Source organism: Heterocephalus glaber, unplaced genomic scaffold (assembly GCF_053883595.1).
Source record: "Heterocephalus glaber isolate CG9 unplaced genomic scaffold, H.glaber_assembly_v1.0 deba00001479, whole genome shotgun sequence".
NCBI lineage: Eukaryota > Metazoa > Chordata > Mammalia > Rodentia > Bathyergidae > Heterocephalus > Heterocephalus glaber.
In genome coordinates, this window is record NW_028258316.1 from 18,318,865 (window position 1) to 18,346,336 (window position 27,472).

Below are 27,472 nucleotides of genomic sequence, written 5' to 3' on the forward strand. Positions count from 1 at the left end.
AGCCACAGAATGGGGGAGCCAGAAGGGACTTCAAAGGCCTCACTGAGCTCAGCTCTTCGGTTTTGCCTTTGGGAAAATTAAGGTTGGAGGAGAGGAGGAGACCTGCTCAAACTCACACAGCTCTGCTTGTCAGGGCCAGGACACAGTGAGGTTACTCCACACCCCTCCTCTGCTGCTTCTCAGTTGCTGCGTATTCCTGATGGAATGAAACTCTTCTCAGTCTCCTCTGGCATCTCCAGAACACTTCCCTTTTTCCCTCCGGGGGCTTGTATCCACAGAGGTGCTTGGATCCCTGCCTGATTCCTGTGCGCAATTGTGTGGGGCGCGGGTGGTTTATAGGCACAGAGGACATAATTGAGTTGTCTGGGAATAGCTTGATTTTATGGCTGTGACAATGACCGTCTTTAAGGAAGTGCATTAAATCAATAGAAGTCTCATTGCACTACCCTATAAATAATGTGACACATCATTAAGCAGGGCAATAAGCTTCAGGACTTTGAAGTAATACAATTAGGTTATGTTTATAAAAACCTCTGTTCACTGTGGCCACTGCACTAATTTGTTTCCTGCCACATTCAGGGCCTGGGACACTACTCTGATGCTAAATTCCACCCCATCTTTATCCTTTGGTGATTTCCAGGGCTTCAACTTCCTGATTCTAGAGAAAGTAGATATATAGAATCGGTTGCATGCAAGAAAGGTGAGAGGGTAGAAAGAATGCTGATAGAGCACTCAGAGATCCTCTTTCTAGATGTGGATTTGCCACAGATGTTCTGGGCAAACTTAGTGTAGTAGCTTCCCCTTCTGGGCTTCTAGTCTGGAAAGGTACTTTTTCCCCCTCCGTGATCCATACTTGCTCCTAAGAAGAGTAAAAATACACATTAAGGCTAGCTTAAACATTCACTGTGTGTTTCCTCCTCCTAATCTTTACCTGTTGTGACCACCTAAATTGTACATCAAATACATTTGGCATTATTTTTTATATTTGGAAGTGATGCTAGGGAGCAAGGAATTGAAAAGCTGGTAATTTGCTTCTGTGGACCTGGAGGAGGAACTCAGAGGACTCAGAGACAATGAGTGATAATCTCCAAACCATCAGTTCCGTGTCACTGATATCTAGGCCAGGATGAATCTGGGATTGGAGGCTGATAATTCAGGAGGCAGACTGTGTGGAAAGAGAGACAGATAGCACAGTGTTAAAGTGGAACAGATGGAAAGACACATCCTGATTCTCCTCACATACCTGACAGATAACCTTGGGCAGAGTAACTTCTAAGTTTCACTGTGCTAAATGAGGAGTAGTCATTCCCTAGCACAGCATTTCAGAGAATGAAATAAGATAATGCAAGTGAAATGCTTGGTACATAGTAGGTACAAAAAACAGGCTTGAAGTAAAACAGAAATAGTGGGCATCAGCTATGGCTTCTGGTCCTGGCCCCAGTCCTTGGTAATACGTGTGATTTCAACCCTCCTTTCTCCCTATGAACGACATTTGTCACTAGAAAGGGACAATCTCTGCAGATTTTTTTTTCAGCCTATCAATGAGGGTCAGTAGAGAGGTTCTAGAATTCTTTGAAATATATGATTTTTGCAATCTGAGCTTCAGATGGTGATGTCTACTTGACTGGATGAGCCACACCTGGAAGAGTAGATGAGGGAAAACAGACCACACAAGGCACAGAAAACAACCATAATAATTTGTGCAGTCCTCTATAGTATGCAGGTGGGCACAGAGGCCAAGAATATTCACTCCTCCCTTTATAGAAACATAGCCTGAAGCTTGAAGAAGAAAAATGGCTTTTTATGTCAAATGGTTCATCAGTGAAGGAGTTGGGGTTTGACTCCCAACCCAAGCCAAGTGCTCCATTCCCTAGATCCAGCATCCTTGGGCTTCAGAAATAAATATCCCAGCCTTTCCAGGCTTACTAATGATATTCCCTGGCCACTATTATGATGGAGGGTAATCACTGGAAATTACTGGAAAGCCAAGAGAGATGGGGTGAACATGCCTGATTAAAATATTTCCCATGAGAGGTTTTACTTTCCTTCCCTTAAGTGCAGCAAAATGTACATTCCACAGGAAAAAGAAGTCACATTGTTCATTCATTAGTTCTTTGGTTCACAGAACATTTTCCAAGTGCTTTCTCTCGATACACAATGCCCCTTTGTGCTGGGGAATCTCAGTAGTGGAGACATAGGCTCTGTCTCTGTTGACCATCACTGGTCAGTTTTAATCTCTCAACTTGCGTCATTTTCTTTGTAGACATTTTTTAACCTATTTGTAGGCGACTAGGAAGAGGAAGGGGACTGTCACATAGTAGGACACTCAGTCACTGTCATATTATGGTCTATAGCTTTCATGTGCCAGTTATGACCATTTAGGGAGGGCTTATCTTGACCATTGTATGGTGGTCATTTGGGTCACTGAGAACAAGCTCTGATTTGTTAGTAATGTCTATTCTAAAGAACATAAGGGAGTGCAGTAGACTCTACCTTGTAAATTTTCTTCTCTATAATAGGGAAGTATTCAAAGCCAGAATAACAGAGACCTAGCTTCTCATGTTGATTCCAGAGGGGCTAGGGGCATGGGAGGAATGACTGGAAAGATCTATGGAGGCAGGTGGAATTTTCTATTAGAAGGTGGTGATCCAGGCTTTCCAACAGTCTGGAGGGGACTGGAGATCTAGACAGGTCAATAAGGTGGAACGTGAGTGAACCCAGGAAAAGGAGGGCAACAGCAGTAACTGAAGTCATCCCTGGAAGATCCAGGCCCTAGGCTTGATTACCATTGAAGGTATTTGGCATGTCAGATTCCTTTGATCATAACCTTTATGCCCACCCCATTCCTTGAGCATCATGTAAAGTTCTGTGTCTGTATCTAGGGTAATACTTGCACTATGTGTTGCTATGCTCTCTACAGACCTGTATTTAGTAAAGCTACCTTTCACTCAATCAGGGCTCAATTTTACTCTTTGCCTTGATATTCACATGCCATGCCTAGGTATGACATTGATACTCAGCCTTATATCATGATTATATCTATATAAAGTCACTCTTTCTCTGGCTATCTCAAATAAAGATGATCCTCATTTGGAGATGAAGCATAGATCTTGTATTCAGATGGACACTGATTAAAATCCCAGTTCTACCTTTTGCCAGTGATATGATTTTGGACAAATTGATTCACTCTCTGAGGTCAATTTCCCTATGAGCAAAATGTAGGGTCATAGACTGTAGTTGTATAAATTGAACGTGCAAGTAGATCAACAAGTGGACCCATTTAGCACTGAGCTGGGCACCTAATTATTTTATTCATTGAAACCATTCCTTCTACCCATGGCTGCCACATACATTTGGGTCACCCTCTGCACCATGTGGTGTGGGTGTGTGTGCACATGTTCACACAGCCACACGTGTGTATGTAAATGGATAGGTAAGTGCTTCTTCTTTACTCTCATATCTTGTCAATTGACCCAGGATCAAATATGAGATGGGTTGGCCTGAGGTAGGGAGAGGCCTCAGTGAGTCCAGCTGCATTTGTGGAGGCAATGGTGGGAGGGGGCTAAGGAGTTGCACACACAAAAAAAAACAACTGAAAGGGCTCTCTGACTTTTGTCCTCCTTCATCACTTTCTACTTAGGAAGAATAGTGATGGATATACACATTATCAGCCTGATATCATTTATACTCTTTAGTTGCCTTTCATTTCATGGAGAAATTGTTTCTGAAAGGTGACAGGTGTGTGTATGTGAAGAAACTGTTCATTCTGTGTATGAGACAGGCAGAGAGGCAGAGAGAGAGAGAGAGAGAGAGGAAGCAAAGAGAGAAAAGGGAAGAGAAGGGAAGTCTAGAAGCAAATTAATTCATACAGTTAACATGCCTTTTCCACAGCCTGCCGGCCTCCATGAGCCCTGTGAAAGGACATTCTCCATGTGACGCTTGCATTGCTCTTGAGTTTTGATCAGGAGGACCTGTGGTATAGTGTCCCTAGAGTCAAATACCTATGGCCTCTTTCAAAGAGCCTTTTATCTCTATGACAATTTTCTATGACTGTCCAAGGGAATGAATTTTGAGTTTCCATTTGAATTACAATGCATTTTTGAATGTCAGCTGACACATTCATAGACTACCTTTTGAAGGAGTTATTCAGTAGTTTGAAAGGCAAATCAGGGGTGGAGGGTGGGGGAAGAAGAAAGGAAAGACACAGTGGAATGTCACCTCCTCTGGTGCGCACAGGTGTGGCTAAGGGGGTGCTAGCATGAGCTAGACATCTCTTCTGAGCTTTCCATTTCCGGAGGGAACTTGCTTCAAAGAGAACAACACGACATGAAAAGAACTGGTTTTCAGGATCTGAGACCTGCAGGGTACTGGTTTACTTCCCAGTGATTTAACAACCTGGGGGCAGTTTTCCATTCCCATGGTGCTTGACCTTTGAGCAGCATTTGACAGAGTTGACAGCTTCCAGCTTGAGGCATTTTCTGTGTCTCAGATCTGTGGTACTAGGCCTTTCCGGGTTTCCACCTGTCTTTCTGCCTGTGGTTTCTCTGTCTCCTTTGCAGGCTGCCCCTCTGCCAAACCAGTAAATGCTGTTTCACATAAGGCCTGACCCAGAGGCCCCTTTCCCTAGAGTGTCTCTGACCAAATCTATAGTGTTTCCTGCACTGGTGATTCTCACCTTATACCTCCGGCTGCAGGCTTTCCTCTGATATTTGCTGTCATGCTAAGCAACCTAGTACTTTCCTAGTGTTCTGGTGAAATGCACAATTATCTGTTTAGAGGCAGAGCCAGAAGCCTGGGAATCCTAGGACTCCTTTTCAGCACTTTCCTCTCTCTTAACCTCTCTCCATTTCCAAACTATCCAAAGCCCATTCAATTTTAATTTCCAGATGGCTCTTGAATTTTCCCACTTCTTTCCATTTCCCTTCTACTACCACATACCAACCCGATCAAAACTCATTTCCCTGCTACTACCACATACCAACCATCAAAGTTTTCCTGGATTCCAGCATTGACCTCCTACTTTGTTTCCCTATAGCCATTCAGTAGCCATCAATCCAAACCACACAGCGGGCCTGAAGATAGGTTTTAGTCAGGATTCTTCAGAGAAGCAGAACCAACAGGGGGCAGATATAGATAATAGATACAGATCTTACCTATGGGGGTGGAGGTGAGGAGAAAGAGTTAGATAAAATATAAATATACATTTATAATAATGACTTGGCTTACGTAATTATGAAGCAGAGAAGTTCTGTGAACTGTAATTGGCCAGTGTGAGACACAGGAGACCCGAGAGGAGTCTGAAGTTTGACAGCCACAGCCTGAAATCCAGGAGAACCAGTGGTGTAATTTCCAGTCTGAAAGCTGGTAGCCTAGAGACCCAAGAAGAGATGACATCTCCCTTGGAGTCTGAAGACAGGAAAAGACCAGTGTCCTAACTCAAAGCAGTTAGGCCAAAGGAATTCCCCCTGCTGAAGAAAGGATCAGCCTTACTTTCCTCTTTAGACTTTGACTGGATGAAGCCCATTCACATTAGGGAGACCATACTGCTTTACTCAGTCTAATGATTTAAATGTTACTCTTCTCTCACAGATATACCCAGAACAGTGTTTGGCCAAACATCCCGCCTTCCATGGTCTATTCAAGTTGACACATAAAATTAACCATCACAGACTTTCTAAAATGGAGACCCCATCACGCTATTCCTACGACTGAAACTTATAGGTGGCCTGCCCTTGCTCTCAGGATAATTTCCAAACTCTTTCTCCTAGTCTCAAGACCATCTCAGGTCTGATTTGTCCCCAGCCAACCTGTTCAGCCTCTTGTGTGCCCGTGTTCTCTGCCTTCCCATCATACTGACTTCCCTTCAGATCCTGGAATGAGCTACAGTCCTTCCTCAACTTGGCCTTTCGCTGCTTTTTCCATTTTTGTCAAGATCACTTCATATCACTCAACTCAAATGTCACTTTCACAGAAAACCTTTCGAGAAGCCTCAGGCTAGGTCAGGAGTCCTTGTTACATTCTCTCATTGAATGATATTCCTTTGGTACACATAACATCAGTTTTTAATTTCATATTCATTGGTTTATGTCTGTCTCTGTTACCTTTCGATAAGCTCCATGAAGGCTGGGCCCACTCTACTCGGCTAACCCTTGTGGAATCAGGCTTAGCCAGTGTCTGGCATGCAGATACCATTCAACAACAATTACTGAAATGAATGAACGAATAAATGAGTCTGGGATGATCACACATATCTTAGTATTATAGGCAAATTCTTCTTTGTGTGCCTTTGTGTTTTATTGGGGGTGAAAATTTCCACAGCTTTCTTGAAATCCTAAAGTCTCCTCTGACTTCAACAACAACAATGTATAGAAGCAGTGCATCTCACAAACCATTTTCACTTTTTGTTGAGTCTGGCTTTGGACTCAGATAAACTTGGCATCTCCCTTTCCTAGTTGCATAACCTCAGGGTAGTGACCTTTGAGCCTTATACTGCTTAACTATAACCTGGGTTAAAAATCTCAACTTGAACATTCTAGTCTATGCTTGGGCCCAGCATAGTAGTGGAAGTTGGCTAAATATCCTTTTCCTCTCCCCTTGCGCCTTGGCTTCTGTGCAGCTAAATGTAGGATCAGCCTATCTCTGGGGTAGAGTTTCTTTTTGGAGAGAGCAATGAGACTGGAAGAGGTTAAATACAAGCTGGACTCCTTCTAGTCTACAGCGTGCCAGAGGAGAGAGCCAACTTATTTCTTCTTAGAATCATGCAAAAAGACGATACAGGATATGGTTCATTAAACACAAATAGGCCCATGAGATTGCCGTTTCCACAAGATGAAATTACCAAAAAAAGCATTTGTTCCCCAGTTTAGATCGAGTCCATCTGGAACGGAACACCCTAGTCATTTTCCTATTGGTGCACACCAAGAATAATAATCCTTCGCATGTGCTCAGTGCAGTGCATCTCACAAACCATTTTCACATACATTATTTCATCCAATTTACTCTTCTCAACAAGTCTGTAAGGTAGGCGTTGTTATCTGCATTTCACACTTGAGGAAAGTAAGGCTCAGAAGGGTGAAGTGACTTGTCAGAGTTCACACCAGGCAAGTTGGCAGAGAGGGGATTTGAACCCAGGCTGCTTTAACCACAAAGTCAGTGTTCATCCAACTATACCACAGCAGCCTCAAAGAACTCCTTAGATGTTGGCATCAAAACCAAGGGAACCATTTGCTCTCTTGTTCTGTTTCTCTTATCACAGTCAAAAGAAGTGAAGAAAGCTAAGACTCAGAGTTTAGTTCTCAGCTTGGGCAGGTGTGGAAACACTCTCTACTCATCAATACCCCACTACAAAACTAGCTTCCAAATCTTTGCTCAGGGGCAGCATCATTAACTGAAGACAAACCGTAAAAGTCAGATCTGGAAGAGGACTTAGCAATCACAAAGCCAACCCTAAATTTCTTTTTGTGATATTATGATCAAATAGTAGTGACTGCCCAGAGTACTGCATTCAAAAGAGATTCTGGAGACTGAGGATTTAGCTCAGTGGCACCACACCTGCCTCGCCAGCTCTAGGTCAGGAGTTCGATCCCTGGTACCAAAAAAAAAAAAAAAGACATTTTGAGTCAGGACCAGGCTCAGTGGGAGATGACTACTTAGCAATGTCTCTTTTAGTGGAAGAATAAGAAATAATGATTCCTATGTAAAGAATTTTTATTCCTGTCTGGGTTAGTTATTCCCAACCTACAGATGGGAAGAGTTAAGGCCAGTTTATGCAATATTAGAACCTGTGGTTATAAAGGGAGACGGTATTAGTAACCAGATAGAAGTATTTTTGTCTTCCAATCCTGAAAACTTAGAGCAAACTCAGACTCCTGGTTGCCAAGCTGTATTAATTAGCTTTCTCATTGTTGGACACAATACCCACCACCCACAACTTAAAGTAAGAGAGGTTTAATGTGGCTCCTGGTTGAGGGGATTCAGTCCATGGTTGGCTAGCTTTAAGGCAGACACATCATGGTGGAAGGGCACAGAGGAGCAAAGATGCTCGGTTCATGGCAGCTGGAAAGCAGAGAAGGGGCAGAATGCCAGTGAAGAATGGGGTGAATGACCACAGAACTCAATGTCATGCCGCCACAACCCACCCAGACATACCCAGAAGTGTGCTCCATCAATCCCCTGGACAGAAGCCAAAGCCCATTAAGTTGACATCATCAAGCTCATCGGTTGGCAGCACATTTGCTCATTTAGAGTATGTGTAGATGCACATGTGCATGTATACACACACATGCACATTATATCATCATCTGAAACACTGAGGACTTTTTCACTGTCTTTTTCCTTAGGAAAAGAGACAAAAGATTTTGACACTAGTGTAAACTAGTCATCTTGATTCTGTTCAAGCTGGGGTCAAACCATGCTCATTTCCCTGTCACAGTTCTGGTCCCAAGTATGGACGCGGGGACTGAGGGAGTGGGATTGTAGCTAGGATGCTTCTCTATCAGAAGTCTTGCACTAAGAATGTGGAATTTCCCTGGACATTGAAAAGGGGCTTTTGTTGCCTGTCTTTAGTCCCTTAGTGAACACAAGATGGTTTGGAGAGAACACAAACACATAAGATTGAAGCTTTTCTCTTTCTCCCTTCATCAGTAGGTTTCATTCACCACCTTAGGTATGGCTTCACTCACAGACAATCCTTTGAGACACATTGTGGTAGCATTTTTTTCTCCCTCTGCCTTGCATTGTTTTTCTCAATCCTCCACTATTCCCTAGTAGGACTTTGAACTCCTAACATATGCCAGTCTCTGTATGAAGCACTAAGGCTAACAAGGTGAGATACAGTGTCTGTTCTCAAGCTCATAGGCAAATGAGAAAAACTAACAAGCGAACAGACTACTACAGCCCTTTGGATAAATGTCCATGACCAGGGGTAAAGTGTATACATGTATAGAGGGTAGGAGTGGAAGAAGCAAAGCTGAGAGACAGGCCTCTAACCCCCCTAGGATGGCCTAAGAAGCTTCCCTGGAACAAATGTCTAAGCAGTTGCCCTGGAAGATGAGTGGGCAGTTGCCGTGTGGGGAAGTGGAGAGGAAGTAGATTCCCAGCAAGGGGACATACTGCAAAGTTGTATATGGGGGAATATCTAACAACTCAGGGGAAGGTTGAGGTATCTTGGGCCAGTTACAAGGAGTAATGCCTGGATCCCCTCATGTGCTCCTGAAGAATGCCACTGGCTTCTTTGCTAGACCTTTGAATGTCATTGTGCTTCAGTTTCCTCACTAGTTAGAAAATTTTCCATTGTCTCTGTGCACAGCGGAGGAACATCACAAATAAGAAGAGCTGAATCAGCAAATGCAAATTAAGTAAAAACAATGGACCAAGAAATATTTGAAAAATCATCTGGATCTCACATGGTTTTTATGAAGAAGACATGATGAGATCCTGTGCTTAAGCCCATAGAAGAAACTCACAAGTCAGTCAGTAGTGTTCTCTTCTTATCAAAAGTGGAAGTCTCAAAAAATAATACACATACTGAGCTGTGGATGAATCATCTGTCCCATTTGCCAGATGTGTGACTTATGTCAAAGCCTTTTGGCTCTCTGAACCTTAATTTCCTTACCTTTAAAATGAATATAATAATGCTTCTCTTGCAGTATTGTTATAATAATAAAATGGAGCAATGTTTTTAAAGTAATTATCATTGCACCCAATATATAATAAATGTTCAGGAAATGCTAGCTGTTATTATCATTTATTATTATTATGAGGCATAATCAAGCCTGTGATAATTATTACTACTGTTAGTTTTCCCAGGCAAAAAAACCCATAATGATGTAACTCTTTCTAGTCTTGACTATAGCAGCCTTAGATATATACTCTATTCATGCCATACTTCCTAAGTCATGGCTGTTTCTCCCTGGAAGATCTGTCACCTTTTGAATTTGAGCTCTGCTTGAGCCTGTAGGTGGAGATAAAAGGTAATATTATCAAATAGTGTAAACTGGACCCCAGCAGTTGGGCCCAGGAGAGCCTATCTGCACAGCTCAATACCAAGTTTATACTGTTCATGACGAATGTATGTGCATATGTATGTGTTAGGGAAGAGGGCAACAGAGGAAAGGGCAACAATGACTTCCATGTTTTGAGTTCCTACTATGGTCCACATATTCATTTCATCATATATCATCTTCCTAACAATCCTATGGGGTCCAGACTAATTCTTACCTCATCTTCACAAAGTTGTGTGTTTAACAAAGAAAGGCAGAATTCCATTCCAGGACTGACTCTAAAGTCCAAATGCCTCACCACATCCCTGCAAAAACAGGTTCAGATATATTGAGAACACACTACATGCCCCAAAGGTATGTTGGCCACTTCACATAGACACTTTCATTTAATTCTAAGAGCAACCCTCTCAAGTTGGAATCTTTATGCCTTGGATACTGAGATGGGGGTGAGGTGAGGGAAGCAAAATACATAATCTAAAACCACAGAGCTGGCAAATGGTATCCTCTTTTGCCTCCCTTTTCTTCTACTTTTTGTTCCAATTCTCTCATCATTTACATTTTGCTATTACTTAGCCACAGGAGGCATTCTAAAAAGAGTATTCTCTCTGAGAGGCGTTTCTGCCTTCAACAATTAGAAGTACTTAGTCAAGGAGAGTGAAAAAAAAGAGGCAGACAGATCAGCATGATTTAAGCCAGCATGATACTGGCCAGCGGCCTCTAGACCCTTGTTTCCTAGTTAACACCCTGGCTCTGGATCATAGTACAGGTTCTGAGCCAGGTCTTAGAGGTTGGCTTGACCAACTCATGGGTTGGAGCTTGACTTGGCTGTTGTCATCTGACGTACTAGCCCTAGACACAAGGCTTTCCTCCTTAGGATAGTCGGGCCTTAGGGGTTTCCTTACTGTTCCTTCCAATTCCACAGATGTTCAGGGAAATGGAAGGCTCCTTTTGCTGATCTAGACTCAAGAGGTCTGAGTCTCTGAGGTCTAGATTCATTGAAATTTACAACTCAAAGGATGCTTAATTTAATACAATTATTAACATAGATGAGGGAATGGTATTTGAGGGAGAAGAAACAATTTGCTCAAAGGAACCACAAACTGGTTAATAGGATTAGAACCCAGGATTATTACTCCCTCTTCTTTGTCCTCCATCCTAGAAAGTGTTTTAAGAGGCAATTCAAGAGACTAGGTGTATCAGTCAGTGCTCACTGCTCAGTAGAGAAACAGATTTAATGTAAAAGATATATGGATTAACAAGGTAGGGTTACAATGACTGCCTGCAGTCTTGTGTGAAGAGTGCAAAGGGGCTGTCTGCACACTGGAGATCTGAAGGATCTAGGCAAAAGTCAAAGGCCTGAGAGCTCACTATAGACTCCAGTGTGAGTTCACAGCAGGAATCCAAAATGTCTGAGCTGGAAACCCGAAGAGTGCACTGCAAGGCTGAACAGTCTGCCCTGCAGGCTGAAGAATCTACACTGGAAACCAGGAGATGGACATCCAAGGCAAAGGCAGACAGGAGCTCCTGTGAAGAAACAGAAGCAAGACTTCCTTCTGCTTTTTCTTTTTTATTCTATTCAGACTACAACCCCATTGGTTGGTGGCAAACACATGCAGGATGGGTCTTCTGTCTTTAGCAAATCCATTCGGTCACACCCAGACTATGCTAAGCCAATCCAGCTGTCTCTTACTCAAGTTAACACAGTAGTTAACTATCGCATCATCACTCTTTTTTTGTTTGTAAATTTACAGAGATATAGTTTATATACCACCCAATGGAAGGTATATTTTTAACTTGTCTCTTTCAGTGGTGACTTTGCACTACGACAAAGATAGGGTGAATCTAAATGGGAACATGATTTTCAATTATTTTGTAGTTAACAAGTCAAGGTAAAGCAAATTGGAGGGAACCACTCCTCCCACCTTTCAAACATAGCTGACCTTCCGATGAAACCAGACTTTGTGATTGAGGGAAAGAGCTGGTGACAGGAGCAGAAGGTAACATAACCAGTTGATGCTGTGATGCTAAATGCAACCCAAAGGGGAATATATATATATATATGATCTATGCTAACCCTTCTCCCCTGGTGCTATTCAGAAACAAATTCAGTGCCTATTATCTTTCAGGTACTGTGCCAGATGCTCCAGATGCAGCAGAAATATTAAATGCTACTTTGAATACAAAGTTTGATGTATACCTGACTCAAAAGAGTGAAGTGAGTCAGTAAAGGCATTTTGGAATACTTGGAAGTAAAATTCAGGCCAACATAGGTAAAAAGAGGGAATGTGTTTCAACTAGTAAGAAAAACATGGACAAAATGTCTTTAGGATAAGAAACAAAATGAAGATGGGGCAGAATTCTGGGAGAGAAGGCAGTGGTGGTGAGACAAACTTAGGAAGATAGGCAGGAACCAAATCTCACTAGAATTTGTAGACTATGTTAAGGAATTTTGTTTTTTGGTTTTTGGTTTTTTTTGTACCTGGGATCGAACTTGGGCTCTTGCGCTTGCGAGACAGGCGGTGGAATCACTGAGCTAAATCCCTGGCCACAGAATTTTGTATTGTAATAGGAGCAGCTAAAGGCCAACTCAAAGTTCTATGTATTATTAGCATTTGGGGTTTTGAATTTATCTAGTGTGGGGTAGGGCTCAATCTAAGATGAGAGGAATTGTGCGGGGGATACTAGATTAGAGTCTAGATCTGTTAGGAAGCTACAGGAATGTTATAATGAGAAAAATAATCGTGGCTTAAAACCTAGTAGCCATGAAGATGAAGAAAAGAATAAACAGAAGTAAAAATATTAAATTGCTAGTATGATGATTTTATTAATTCACTTTGCATCAGTATAGTAAAATACCTGACACAGGCTACTTTATAAAAAGTTTTATTTATTTTGAAGTTCTGGAGGCTCCAAGCACCAAATTAAGCAGACCTTGTTAGATTTGTCTTTGGCTAGGGCAATATACAGCAACAGTGGAAGCTCATGTTGGAGCAAGCAGAAGTGTCTTGAACCAGAAAGCAGATACCTGGGTGAGACCAAACTCAGACTTTTATAACAACCCATAGTACAGAAAACTACCAAGGAGTCCCACAAGACCTACTTTCCAAGGACATGCATCTCAAAACCTAAGGGCCTCCCACTTGGCCCCACTTTCCAAAGGTTACACCACCTTCCAACAGTGTCACTCTGAGGACCAAAGCTTCAATCAAAATGGACTCTTGGTGGATGCTCAAACCACACTCAAATGACAGCAGATGAGAACTTTAGGACTGAATACTAGGAGGTGCAAGATGTGAGGGTAATGATTAGTGGTGCTTGCAAGTTTTCTGGCTTAAATGTCTGATGCGGATATTTCAAAGGTGAAAAAGAGAAAGAGCATTAGTTAGGGTAGAGCTACATTCAGCTTTAAATATGCTGAGTCTAAGGTTCCTAAGGATATATAGCTGGCAATATAAAATGGGTAATTGGGTAGCTACCAGTGTGGTGATCAAAAGTAAGAGACGACCTAAAATACACAGGTTTTGCAGGAGTTGCATAGGTAACTGAAGTCAGAAAGGACAATATCATCTAGAATGAAAATTAAGTTCCCCTTTTGCCGTGTGTTTCCTTAGGGAGCTATTTTCCCTTGTAGCACTCAGGATTGTTTTTGACATTTTATTTATTGCAATCAGAGAGGATACCCATGCTGCTCAGCTTGGCCAAATTTCACTTGCATAAAATATTATGGGACACTGAAGAACATTCCTAGTATATATTAAGTGACTGAAGTTAATATATGTTTCACTGAAGAGAAAAAGTGGCCATTCTCACCACAGGAGAAGGGAAGAATATATACTTTTATGGTTTTGCTTAATTCTTTATTCTTTTGTCTAGCTAACAATTAAGTGTTCTATCAAGGGTCCAGAGCATATGTGCTACATCCTTATGTGACCTTTCCTGTAGGGTATCAACTAGTGCAGAAGTTTTATTCACCTAGATTCAGTCCTTAAGTCTTGGATCAGGTGAAGTGATATACATATGTTTGCCTCTCCATCTTTTGAGCCATGACATCTTCCACTTAACTTTATTTCTAACAGTTTTACAGAATCATTAAATTTGTCAAACAGGTTTTAGATCCCGAGGCCTGAGAGACGAATAGATTTATTTTTAATTCAATATTAAGTGGAATTTCACAAAACATTCACCTTTATTCATATGATTGCTCAGAAATTAAACATAAAAATTTTATTTATCATATTATGAATATTTAAACATTTGTTGTCGCTCATTCTGTAGTGGGATAGTCCTCCCAAAACCCACTCAGATACTGAGACAGATGATGCCACACACACCCCAAAAAGATGTATCACTGACATAATGAAACTTTTTGAGGAGAGCAATGCGGGGCTCCAAAGCAGGTCCCAAAGTAGCTTGAGAAAACAAGGAAAGAAGATTGGCTTGGCTGTTACAGAGTAGTAGAGTAGGGTGAGGTTGGAATTGGTTCCTATATGCTATCTGGCATGTGCTTGTTTTGAAGCTCCAAAGGTAGGAGCACATAGGTTTTCTTATCATCTTGCCCAGAAGTGAGAATGAAGGGGAAAGGGGAATAATTCAATTTGAAAGAAATCAAATACAAAAAGTGGAGTCAGAATCATTATAACAGTCCACCCCTGATATCTGGTTGATTACTAAAATGTGCCATGTTTCATTTAATTGAACTGGTTTTAGTAAGTCACTATGGGACTCTAGGTCTGCAGCCTGAGATTGAAAAGGGAGGTAAAAGTTCCCTTAAATCCCTCTACAAGAGCCCAAGACTGTGTATTTTAAGAAATAAAATGACTGCCTTGGTCACTATCAGCATTGTCTAGATACTGAAAGTATAAGTAATGTCTTAGTGAGGTCGTTTATTGTGGATTTAGTGTGAATTGTATTTTTGCTATCTGTGAGGAAAGACATTCAGAGAGTTCTTTTCCCCTAAAAGGCAATCTTGGATAGAGAACTATTTTTGCTGCAATTGGTAGGGACAGATGAGCAGATCATTGACAATGAATCAAGAGTCAACAGAACTGTCCAGATGTGACAGATTGTCACCCAGGGCATCCAGTATCAAAAAGACTGCAAGTCAAAAACAACAACAACAACTACAACAAAAAAAGGGCCAGGGATTTAGCTCAGTGGTTTCGCCGCCTGCTGTGCAAGCGCAAGGACCCAAGTTCGATCCCCGGTACAAAAAAAAACAACAACAACAACAAAAAGACTGCAAGAGGTTAGTTGTGTTGATTTGGGTCTTGTCCCATTACCCAGGACATCCCAAATAAGGGTTAAAAATACGCAGCTTTAGAGAAGAATCTACCACACATAATGGTAGTGATATCATCTATAAAATGTATAAATTGTCTGCTGTTAACTCAATTGGTTCCAAGGAGCTCCACAAATATCCAAGAGATCTGGGAAAGAGGGCAAATCTCATCAGTACTGTAACATCTGGCAAGAGACTAGGGACGGCTGGAACTGTTTACTGCAGAGGGTGCATGCCAAGTTTGACTGTGGAGTGCAGCAAAGAGGCCTCAAGTAGCTATGTTAAGCTTTCAGGGTTCTGTTTACGTGACCTAAGGCATAATAGGCAGCTGTGTGTGGGGGCGGGGGGCGGTTACAAGCTCAGGGATTGTGACGACCGAACTGTTACCAGGAGAGTCTGGTATGTATCTAGTAATTGCATATGGTATGGGGTCAGGAGGCAGTTTTTTTGCCCCAGATGTCCACGAACAATTTAAAGCCATCAAATATGATCCATAGGCTTCACTAGACATGAACAGAGACTGCTAAAGCCTTTCAGTGTAATATTGTATTGTAATTCTAGAGCCTTTTGTTACACAGATCAAGATGTGTAAATTTGTAATAGCCGAAATGGGCTAAAGTTTGTAAATGAGGAATATGCTGTCTCTAGAATCCTAAAAGGCCTAACACATATCCCAGTTATTTTAATACTATGGATGCTGTAACTTGGCAGTATCAAGGGTGGAGTGGCTCTCAGCTAAATACCTTCCAGGAATTGAACCAAGGTGGCAAGAACTGGGGTACTGTGTGTGGGATAATGGTGTGTCCATCCTGTTTTATGAACCCTTTTGTGAATGTATGTCCTCAATGAATGCATCAAATGAATCTCATTAGGGGAGGATATAATCAGTATGATATCATTACTGTGGTCCTGGAAAAGACTGGATGTGGTTAAGACCCTGTCTACAGACTATGTGAGAGCAAGACTATTAAGGTACCCTTGGAGTAGCCAAAAGAAAAAAGGGGTATTGTGTCTCTTTGAAGACAAATCAGCTGAGAAGCAGGTAAAATAGGCACTGAACATGCTAGCCAATTCTGACTGCAAAGTATTTACCAGTGTTGGTTGAATAGAGTTACTCATCAATAATATTTGGTATGGTAGGGAACCTTGGCATTAAGATTGCAGCAATCCATTATGAGGTGCCATGAATTATTTGTAGGTTTAAGAGCAGGCTAAATTGAGCCATTAAATAGTGGAGCAGTGGGGATAGTTAACTCTTTCATAAGTAGGTCTAATATATGGGTTTCAAATTTTGAAGACCTTGATTTAATTTGAACCACACCATATTAACTATTTTAACTAATGGGGGGAGGGGAAGGTCCATGCAGTACCATTTTGGCAAAAACAATTATTAAGTACCAAAGACTTACTTTATTACTCATTGGTTAAAAGCAGCCATGCCCACTATGGGATACTTTAGGATAATGAGTGCTATGGCTGTGGGGAATTTAGGCAAGGCAAGTTCTGATGAATAAGATGAAACATACATAAGTACTCAAATATTCTCAGAAACTGTCCCAAGATTATAGGGCTATCTTGCTTATAATTAGGAGAATTCTCAGGTATAATTACTTTGAGCCTTAGTCTTAAGGCTGTGAAGGTTTGACGATTAAATTTTGGCAGATGTTAACTGAGAACTCAGGTTGTAGAGGTGCAAGTCAATTAGCAACCTTTTATCTTGCTGTGTTTTGGCTATATACATTCTTTTAGTAAGTTTTATATTTCTAATTAGGTCAAGTTTTGAACTTCTAGTTTGGCTGGTTTTGTTTCCTCTTCCTCAAAGTGTTTTTTGGGGGGTAATTACGCTATACAGTTTGGTGTGTGTTGGAGGGGCAATCTTTTCCTGTTTATATTTATGTTTTTTCCTCAAGTTATAGATGTTGGGGGGCAATCTTCTTTATCCTGTTCATATTTACATTTCTTCTTCCAGTCACAGATATGTATCGTCAGGATTAGGGCTTCCCCAGATGGCAATAATTGCCTTACACGGTATAAGGAGTCTTGGTTTAAGTCAGGTTTGACTTAATCCCTTGGTGAAACTATGGATGTGTCATGTATTTTCCTATAACCCTAAAGATCAGATTTTTTTTTTTGTTCACAGTGGTACAGGTAGGACAGCAATAAAGGCATTTTTTTAAAAGTCCTAATGAGCTGTCTGCTTTTAGAAGTGTAAGTCACAGCATTTCATGTAGCCTTCCTCCACATGAGTGACCACTAACAGGCTGCATATTGTATAGGGTATCATATTTCCCAAGAAGGGTCTATAGAAAAGAGACAATGTCTGGTCAGGACAACTAACCAGAAGTCACAAGATAAGACTGATTCCTCCAAATCTACTGTCAGTTACCACTTATGCTGGAATGCAAACACACAATTAAATCTGAGACTCACTGATAGGTCTGGACCAAGACTAAGGACTACAGAATACCTTTCTCCTTTCCTTAAATGCCAATTACCAAAATTTCAAACTTAGCTGAATCGATCTATAATATAGAATGGATGAGGAAGCAAATGTGGCAAAGCTCAAAGAACAAGCTTCCCAGCAGTGATGAAAACATTCTAGCCAGCAAGAGCCAGCTGGCGAAAAGAAAGCCCTCTAGTGGTGGTTGTGATCTCCTAAGCCCCAAGGTTGTGTCAACTGCTGTAGTCATCTCACATGAAAATGGAAGACTCTCCACCCCAAAGTTGCTTCAGATATTGAGACTGAGGATGCTACTCATACCAAATAAAGTATGAAAAGATTTATTACTCCCATAATGAAGCTTCTGGGGAAAGCAGTGGGTACTACCAAGTGGTGCAAAAATGGCTTGAGCAGTAAAGGAGACTAGCTTGGCCTTTTATAAAGTCACTTGGTGGCAAGGCTGGAATGAGAGTTCCCATGCATGGGCTGTGGATAGGTTTGAACTTTGTTGGCTGACACTGGAAGTGGAAGCACTTGAGCTTTTTTATGAGCATGTTCTGATATGGGGGAAAAGAGAAAACTGTTGGCAAATGTTAAAAAATGAATCAGATTCTACCACAAAGTTATATGGAAACCAGAAAACTGACTGGTTCAAGCTTTTGAAGGGAAGTCATTTGATTATTATTTCAGGATTTTGAAAAGGTACTAGACTTATTATGAGACTATGCCAATCAGTGATACCTAGTAAGGAGACAAATTAGAAAACTGAGGAGAGGATGTATTTTCAAACTTTGCCCTCTACCTCTAAGAATCCAAGCAGATTTTAATCCACACCATACCACTTCCTTAAGAATGAAGCCTCACTGAGCCATGGTTACTTATAGAAATAACATGACTTAGGGCAAGAAAAAGAGAACCACTCGAATTATTACTCATAGGAAGGATGATGAACAAATGGATCTCTAGACCTTTGAATTTTATGTTTCCTCACTCTAGTAGGAACTTCTTACTTTTCCTATTAGTATCATATGTCTTTTCATGATTTTCCACTTTCAAGGTTCTTCAGCAACCAGGTCCTCTTAGCTAGAAAGTCTGTGCTCAAACACTTGACACAGTATTTCCTGTATCATTTATCTTATTCTTCAATGCATTTGTATTGTTTACGTATCTTATCTTTGCAGTCAGACCACAAGTTGACTGCAAGATTCATGACTGATTTACATTTGGATTCATTACTCATTAAGTAATGCTAATGAGAATGAACAGTAGGTGTCTTATATGTGTCATGAGTAAGTGAATAGTATTTCAGATCTGCTTATTCTGTGAAAATATGTAATGCTGTTATAGTCACCAGAAGAAAATCCGTACTTTACTTGTAGAGGAAAAAACATGCATCTGACTTACACAAAATCTTCATGTTTTCAATCAAGATTTCAGTGGACCACTAATTTTCCTTAAGAAAAGAAGCATAGATTCCTTACCAGTTTTGTGTCTTTGCTGTATCACAAAGAATGATGGTAGCTTTAAGATACACTTAATATACTGTAATTTTGAAAATGCCTCAGTGTACCCTGCTAAGTGTTTTATGTCTATCATCTTTTCACAACAGTGCAGTAAGATGTACAATAATCCCTATATTACAAATAAGGAAACTGAGGTGAAGAAGCTGTGTAATAGCTATAGGGATAATAAGTAGGGGAAGCAGGACCAAACTAGGGACTCCCTTCCCATCTAACAATGAGATTTGTGGCTTATTTTTATAATTTGAGTTAATGAATGTTGATCTGGAGGAAAATTCTTTTTAGAATAGCTAACTACAAGAACAGTTAAACATGCATGTTTCTAAGCTTTAAAATTTTTTTCTACATACACACACACACACACACACATACACAGTATCTGCATATAACCTTTTAAAAATCCTGATTCTATTTATCTTTCAAAAACATTTAAGATGCTTTCTTAATTGCTTTAATTAAATAATTAGACTTTAGGTTTTAAGTGTAGCCTTCCTAGCGGGATGCACTGCTGTGAATGAGCTTCTCCTTGGCACCCTCAGCAATCTCTCTTCCTCCAATAGGCTTTTTAATTAAGAAGGCAACCAGGGCTGGGGATTTAGCTCAGTGGTTCTGGCGCCTGCCTCCTCGCAAGTGCAAAGTTCCAAGTTCGATCCTTGGTTCCAAAAAGAAGCCAACCAGTGCTGAATATGTTGTTGCTCCACCAATACAGGTATGAAATCTCTCCCAAGATTTACCTGAAGGATGTGTATCAGCTCACCATGGTGGAAAAGGAAGCCTTTGTCTTATATAATGAAGTCACATTTTCAAAATTAGGTACTTTGCATATATTATTCCATTATTAATTCTCAAAATAGATGCCCTTTAAAATGTAAACTGTCATTTTCTTTTACCAATAGGAAACTATAGCTCAGCAGGGAAACAAGTGAGACAAGGTCACAATTGTTAGGGTAGAGAAGCAATCGGACCAAACAATTGGGACTGATTCCAAAGTGCAAGTTTTTTTCTACTCTAATAAGTAATATGCAAAAACACTGGGGAGAAACTCAATCACATTTTGCAGCAGTTAACAAAATTATAGAGCTAGAAGGGATTTTAGCAATTATTTTATAGAGAAAATGATACTCAGTGATGTGGTGATTGCCCGAGGTCACACAGCCAGCTAGTTGAGTGGCAGAGCTGGAATCCAGACAAAGGTCTGGCTCCAAGTCCAATGATCTTCCCACTAGAATGCACTACAGTCCCAGAGCTGCCTAGCTTCATACTTAGACAAGGTCCTGTGAATATTAATGATACTGACAAGATAAAGCCACAGGTCTGGAGACTTAAGTGTGCATTTTGCTAAAAGGTTACCTCACAACTGCCCTGCTTGTAAAATTCATCCAAGCATCTGATGTTTCATATCTGTAATCTGCTTTGAGATGCCCTGAGGGGCTGCACGGTCGGAGTGTAAATCAGCATCCTAGTCAGATGTAGACTTGAGTCTCATGTTAGCTGTTTTCCATTTCCCTCTTACAGAGCTGGGTAGGACTTCATCTTTAAGAGGCTATTAAGCACTAGATAAAAAAGTACATCGATGTAAGCATTACTTGTCTCACTCACAGAAATACTGTATAGTTCAAGCCACATTTATTCTGATTGGAACAATGGAGTGCCTCTCTGCAGACTATCTCAGACTGAAGCATACATTGGGATCGACTTCACGGTAATTCAGACACAGCCTATGCCTGGCTTCTGAAGAAGTCTCAAACAACAAAATATGGATTTCAAGTACATTAGACAAGAAAGACTGTGGAGTAATTTATGAAGAATACATTTAAATATTTTTTCTAAACACCTGGCAAAGTACCTGGCCTACAGTAGGTGCTCAATAAAAACTGAATCACTGCTCCAGTAATTTAAATTTTCCATAACTAATGAAAAATGACACAGGGAAGCAGAGCCTTAACTGACCTAAGTCAGCTGTTTCCCATTAGCTTTTTTATACATCTTTAAAAGGGCTTATCTGAGAATTCTTTTTTATCCATTATAAGAAGGCTGCAGCAGGAGGCTTCAGATTACTGGAGTCACCGTTGAGTTGAGTAGATAACTAAGTGAATGCAGTAAGTGAGAACGTATTTTATACCAGGCACATTTTATATGTGCTGGTAGCTAAAGATTAGCTAGTTTCCAATAAAGCTTAGATACTGTACATGGAAAAATAATATTGACACTGATTAATACTGGAAACATGAATAGCTAGTGGAATGGAACAGGTAATGATTTGTTTGGAGACATATGGTTAAAGAAAGAAAATGCCTGAGAAATATTTTGGTTGCCAAATAGAAACCTGCAAAGTGATAAGGTAGGCAAGAAGGAAAGAATAGTTAGGTGTTGTCCCACCACCTCACATCAGAGAAATACTCTTCTGAGCAACTCAATAAGGAAGTTAATAGCAGCTATCATTTCTTGAACATAGCTGTTAGTTTTCACATCTGTTATCTCATACTCTTTCAGAAGGTGGGGTCATTTTTATCATTTTTCAGAGTTAAGTGATGTGCCCAAGGCCACATGGCTAGAGAGATATAACTGAAAAAGCAGGAATGCTGTAGTTTGATGGCTTAAAGGAAGTATTCTGTAGATTCACAAGTGTTCTATAATGGTAGCACAGATGTGGTGAAGGGAGGAAGTAGCCTGTTCTCCAGCCTCACAGATCTGCCTCAGCCACAGCCACTGTTCTTTAATCTCTTTTAAATCACAGATTTGCCTATAAGACTTTATTTGGATAACGTTCAACTGCTTTAAAAAGCAAAGCAAAGCAAAACAAAACAAAAAACAAAAGCAACTACTGTGAGGAAAGTAGTTTCCTGGGACCATACTCTCCAATATAGTCAACATGGCAGATAACTGAAAACTGTACTAAGCACAGCTCAAAATACTCACATGTATAAGTAAAAAGAAACAAAAACATTTAGACCACACTTTAAGCCTGCAGATACTTGCTTTATTTGAGTATGACTGCAGTGTAGAGATGGGGACAGGTCCAACTGCTGAATGCCAATCAGTAGCAGCACTTTCTTCCCAAAGCATAGGCCGCTGGAGGATTCCTAGCCTTGTTTACCTCAAGCCAGCCCACAATATCATATTCATTTCTCTGCAGCAAACCATATGGCAAAGGCCTGGCTGATATTATTGCCTCAGCAAGTCTCCCACTGACAGCAAAGACAGATCTCCTGCTGCTGGGTGCCACCAGATAAAATGGCTCTAATAACTAGTGATGTACTTTTAATTCGATCAATTTCCTCTCAATTATATGACCTTTGAAAACCAGATGAAATTTCATAATCAGAACATGGGGCTTTCTCTCGGTGAAAAGCGAAAGACAAACTAGTTCAAGGTCACTTTAATTCTTTACCTGTCCTGTGGCAACCAATCACAACTGAAGTGGGGTGGGGAGGCAACACTGAAACTTCTAAAAATAGTTACGAGAACCTCAGTTTAGAAATTCTGTTTCTGTGAAAGCAAGACACTAGCCTTTTCTTTGCCATCATCTCTGCACCTAGAAAGCAAGATATGGTGCTTAGTAAACACCAAAGTTATGGAATCTCATCACAGATTCTTTCACTTCTAGTCTTAAATGTGCGACTCTGGTTTTCTTTTCTGAACTGTAATTATAAAACTTAAACATATCCATGTGGTGAAGGCTTGGTTTTGAACAGGGTGACTCCAAAGATTGGAGGCTGATTCTGTTCACAAGTGGAAGTGCGATTTGGAGTATCTTCACATAATGGTGCTTTCAGCTGAATTCTGACCTGGCTAGATCCCTATGATTGCAAAGAACAGTGTCAGGCAAGGAAATAAAACAGCATAGTACAAGTTGTCCTCCTTGGCTCCCAAATCCCGTATTTAACTGAAGGACATGACCACCACTGATGAAGAAACAATTATCAATTATTTAATGCTGGGAAGAACTGAAATAAATTCCAAAGCCAAATATTATGCACTCACTTAAAGAAAATACAGAGTACCCAAAAGTTGTTTGTTTTTGTAATGAAAATGAGTATGTCCACATCCCCACTTTGTTGGCCATGGCCTGTGTTCTACAATTCCTCAAACTTCTATCACAGGTTGGTGGAAGGAGTATGAAACATAAGGAGTCCTAGACACTATTAAAGTTTCCTGGCTGTAGGAACATTTATATTTGCTTATTCCCACCTTCCTATGCTGTGGCATGATTTTAATCCACATGTTCCTTTAAAAGGCAAACAATTCCCAGTGAAGTCTTCAACACTAACCAGGTAGGGTCAGTGCATTCTCTGGTACATCTGCAATAAGAGACTAATCCAAGATGGCACATATTCCCAGCCAAAAGGTATTCCTTCCCAAAGGGAATGTGTATCTCCCTTGGTGGCGCTTAATAAATGTACTTTCACACTGATCAGCCTAAGATATCATGCTGCAGGGGTAAATGTCTGAAATGTCACTGAAAGGTTGAGCAGATCCAACTGAAGCATGCAGACAGAGTGCAACCAGAGTTGAAGAGGAAGTTCCACAGATGAAGCTTATAATAGGAAAGAAACAATATATCAGGGACATCAAAAGGAAAAAATCAACAAGGGTTCAATACAAGGGCAAATTTCAAATACAAGAGCTGAGGTGGCTCTACTGAAGCCTGGCAAGTGACTAATTTCTAATCAAACCACAGCTAACATCATCATGTGTCCTATTTGGGATAATGCATCTGTTAAAGCTGTAAATTTATTTGGGGCTGGCACGAGGAGAAGGGAATAACAAACAACAAACACTGAAAGATAGAGCTTCTAAAATTCTAGGACAACCCAGCTGGAATCAAAAGACATACACCAAGTCTATTCTATAGTACCACCAATACCCAAGAACTAAGGGAAGGAAAGCTGACTAGGTAACAGAGGAAAATGGTATTTCTCATCCTCTAAGGAGTGGAATATCTTCTCAGATGATAGCTGTAGATCTTGATGCAGTGATCCCAACAGTCCAAGACCAGCAGCTGCCCCTTAGGAGTGAGGGCAATGCCCACTGGACAGGTGAGCCCCTCTCGAATAAGGACACTATAGCCGCCGCCCTTAGGAAAATGGAGGATTTCCTTGCGACTGCTATCAGCCACGATGAGGTCACCACGAGCATCCACACACATGCCAGCAATGCAGCGGAAATCCTCATTTTCTGAGAAGAAGTGGCTAATCTGGCGACCCAGATGCCCATCAGGGCCCACAGAACCAATGGAAAAACCACCTTCCAGGTGGTGCTCATTCTGCCGATTTTCCAGATTGAGGCCCAAGCCCTGGGTGAAGTAGACGGTGCCTTCAGAATCACAGGTGACAAACTTGGGCCGCACAGCACTGCAGAGGCAGCTGTATTTGACCACCCCTGCTCCTCGATCAACAGTGAAACACCAAAGCTTTCCACCTTCCACATCAGTTACCACAAACTGGCCAGATGGCAGGGCTGTGATGCCCCATGGTTTGCTCAGCTGGCTCCTATGACAGGCCACGCAGTGGCCATCCAAGGTATATACCTTCAGGGAGTTGTCATAGCTGTCAGTCACACCAATCAGCCCGTGGCAGTTCATGGCCACAGAGAGAGGAGTGAGATTGGGCAAATCAGCCCCAAGGAAGCTTAGCACAAAGCTATCAATGCCACTGGGGCTGCGGCGGATTTCCTTCAAAAAGCCTTTTCGGGTAAAGACTTGTATACGGTAGTTGCCACGGTCGGCAACCAGCACTTCGCCTTGGCTGGTCACATAGAGACTGACTGGAAGATTAAACATGCCTGGAGTGCTGCCCTTGGCCCCCATCTTCTTGAGAAAGAGGCACTGCTGGATATTGGAAGCTGTCTCAGAACCCCTCTGTTTAGCAGGTGAAGCCCTAGGGCTGCCAACTACTTCCTCAGGGCTCAGGTCCATCTCTCTAAAAGTAACAGAAGTAGAGACAGCAGAAGCTGCAGCCTCCATGGCCCAAGTATCTTCCACGTTAACTGTTCGGGGCTTCTTAACAGCTTGCCCAATTTGGAGAGGGCCAACATGACCCACCTTAAGGAGTTCCACATCTTGCAGGGTGAGTTCCCGGGGCAGGCTGGCAGTGAGTTCTGGCTCCTCTTCATCAGCTGTCTCCTCCAGTAGTGCTACATCGGCCTGCTTGATCTTGGCCAGAAAGTAGTCACAGCGAGATACAGCCTGCACCTCAGCAATGTTAAGTAGGTAACTCTGTTCCTCTACCACTTGACTATTGCACTTCTCAACTTCAGCCAAAGAGCCCGTGAAGAACTTCCGAGAGCGAGCCAGCTCGTCCTGGACCCTGCGTTCCTCGTGCCCATACTCCTGAAGAACTGCCTTATACCTAGCTTGCAGGTCCTTAGAGACACCTTCCAAGGCCACCTTCCGCCGCTGCAGCTCCCCCATAAGTTCCCGAAGACGGGTCAACTTCTCTCCAAAGTCCCGACGCCGCTCCTCAGCTGCCTCTTTGACAGGGAGTGTACTGTGGCCAGGAGGCTGGTGTTCTGCCTCCCGGCAGGGCTCACACAACACCAAACCACAACTCCTGCAGAACTGCCTGGGTAGTCGCCGGCCACACGACCGGCACATGAGCAGGCCCACGGCCTCACTGAGCCCAGCTGTGTCAATGATCTTCAGCACTGTCAGGTTGTCTGTCAGTTGCGTGAGGCTTGTTATGCGTGTAATCTTGCTGCAAAAGGGGCATCGAACACCATTGATACTACTGGCCAGAAGCTTCTCCAGGCACTGACGGCAGATGGTATGGCCACAGTGTAGGAGTTTGGGCCTCAGCTGCTCTTCTGTGAAGGACTCCATACAAATAGGGCATTCCAGTACTTCCCGGAGGGCATCTAGGTTCAGGTGAGAAGCAGCTGCTGTGGCCATTGCACTTCTGTTGAAGGGTCCTGCTAGCACAGCCCAGAACCAAATAGCTTAGTATTCATGCCCCAGAGAGTCAAATTCCTGCTAAAGAGAAAAAGAAACCATTATTCATTTTCCACTGCTCAAACAAATTAATTCTGTCAAGAAACATTTAGAGAATAGCTATGATCATTCATTCCGTCATTCACTTATTTAACACATATTGAGGTCTGTTATGTAGCAGGTGATAATAAAAAAGGGAAATGAAAACCAGCCAAATCACTACATCAAGGATAGGAACTGAGGAAGTAACCTAAACTTCCTGAAGTTGTTTCTCCATCACTTACTTGAGAAATGGATATAATGGTGTCTACTTTATGTAGTTATTATAAGGGTTAAATAAAATGATAATCATGATGCTTTTAGTATAGAACCTGGCAAGAAGTATACTTATAATAAATGCTAGTATTAATATTTTGTGAATTTTATAACTTATAATTCAAACTAGTAGAAAAGTACCAAAAATTATGTAGAGTTAGAAGAATAAATGTACCATGAAGGTCCACAAGATCATATAGGAGTACAGTGGATGGACTGATACTCTACCAAGAGGAAATTGGTAAGGGTGCCCACAAACAGTGTCACTCCTAAAATGTGTGTTGAAAGAAACAAGGCAATGAAAGATAATGGTACTTTAAGCAAAGAATACAGCATAAGCAAAAGTGTGGAAGACTTTTTATTATGTCATAGGGTTTACTGTGTTATGTTTGGGACCTAGGAATTATCCAGAAAAACAGAAAGTTCTGCTCATTAGCTTTAGGTGATCTGCAAAATATCAGACCACAAAATACATATTTTCCATTCAGTTATCTTCCTACCTATTGACCTATCCATCTATCCTAGTCTAGGTATCATGTACTATAATTGATATTAAGAGGTTTTTAGGATATAGAGTCTGCTCTTTAGATGCTCAAACTTTAAAAAGGAGACAAGAGGCTGGGGATTTAGCTCAGTGGTTCCACTGCCTGTCCCACAAGCACAAGCGCAAGGACCCGAGTTCGATCCCCGGTACCAAAAAAAAAACAGAAAAAAAAAAAAAAAACTCGGGCCGGGGATTTAGCTCAGTGGTTCCGGCGCCTGCCTTGCAAGCGCAAGGTCCCAAGTTCGATCCCCGGTACCAAAAAATAAAAATAAAAAGGAGACAAGATATGTAAATAATCAAGGTAGAGGGTAGTTTAAATGAAATATAAACTAAGATTGAGGAAAGTTAAGATGGATTTATTCTAAGTTGAAAGAAAACATGCCATTTGATGTAAGCCTTGAAGAATGCATAGAAAGGTAGAGATGGGGGGGAATGAGTACTCAGCA

At 41.4% G+C, this 27,472-nt stretch overlaps 2 protein-coding genes across 27 annotated transcripts in view; one reads left to right on the forward strand and one right to left on the reverse strand.

The window, feature by feature from the left end:
* The window catches only part of Astn2 (astrotactin 2), a 908,742-nt gene that overhangs the window by 660,252 nt on the left and 221,018 nt on the right, over nucleotides 1–27,472 (forward strand). The window lies entirely within an intron of this gene.
* Nucleotides 1–27,472, reverse strand: part of Trim32 (tripartite motif containing 32) — a 78,265-nt gene that overhangs the window by 42,292 nt on the left and 8,501 nt on the right. For 7 of the 12 annotated variants that reach the window (XR_015439767.1, XR_015439768.1, XR_015439769.1 and 4 more), the window contains exon 2: nucleotides 5,227–5,318. Coding sequence is in view for 4 of the 12 variants with exons in the window: in XM_004849479.3 (XP_004849536.1) it covers nucleotides 24,167–26,128 (1,962 nt within the window). In the remaining 8 variants the exon portion in view is untranslated. Of the gene's footprint in view, nucleotides 1–5,226; nucleotides 5,370–14,168; nucleotides 26,210–27,472 lie in introns of those variants that run through there. The other 5 variants (XM_004849479.3, XM_004849481.3, XM_004849480.3 and 2 more) reach the window with 3 other exon arrangements.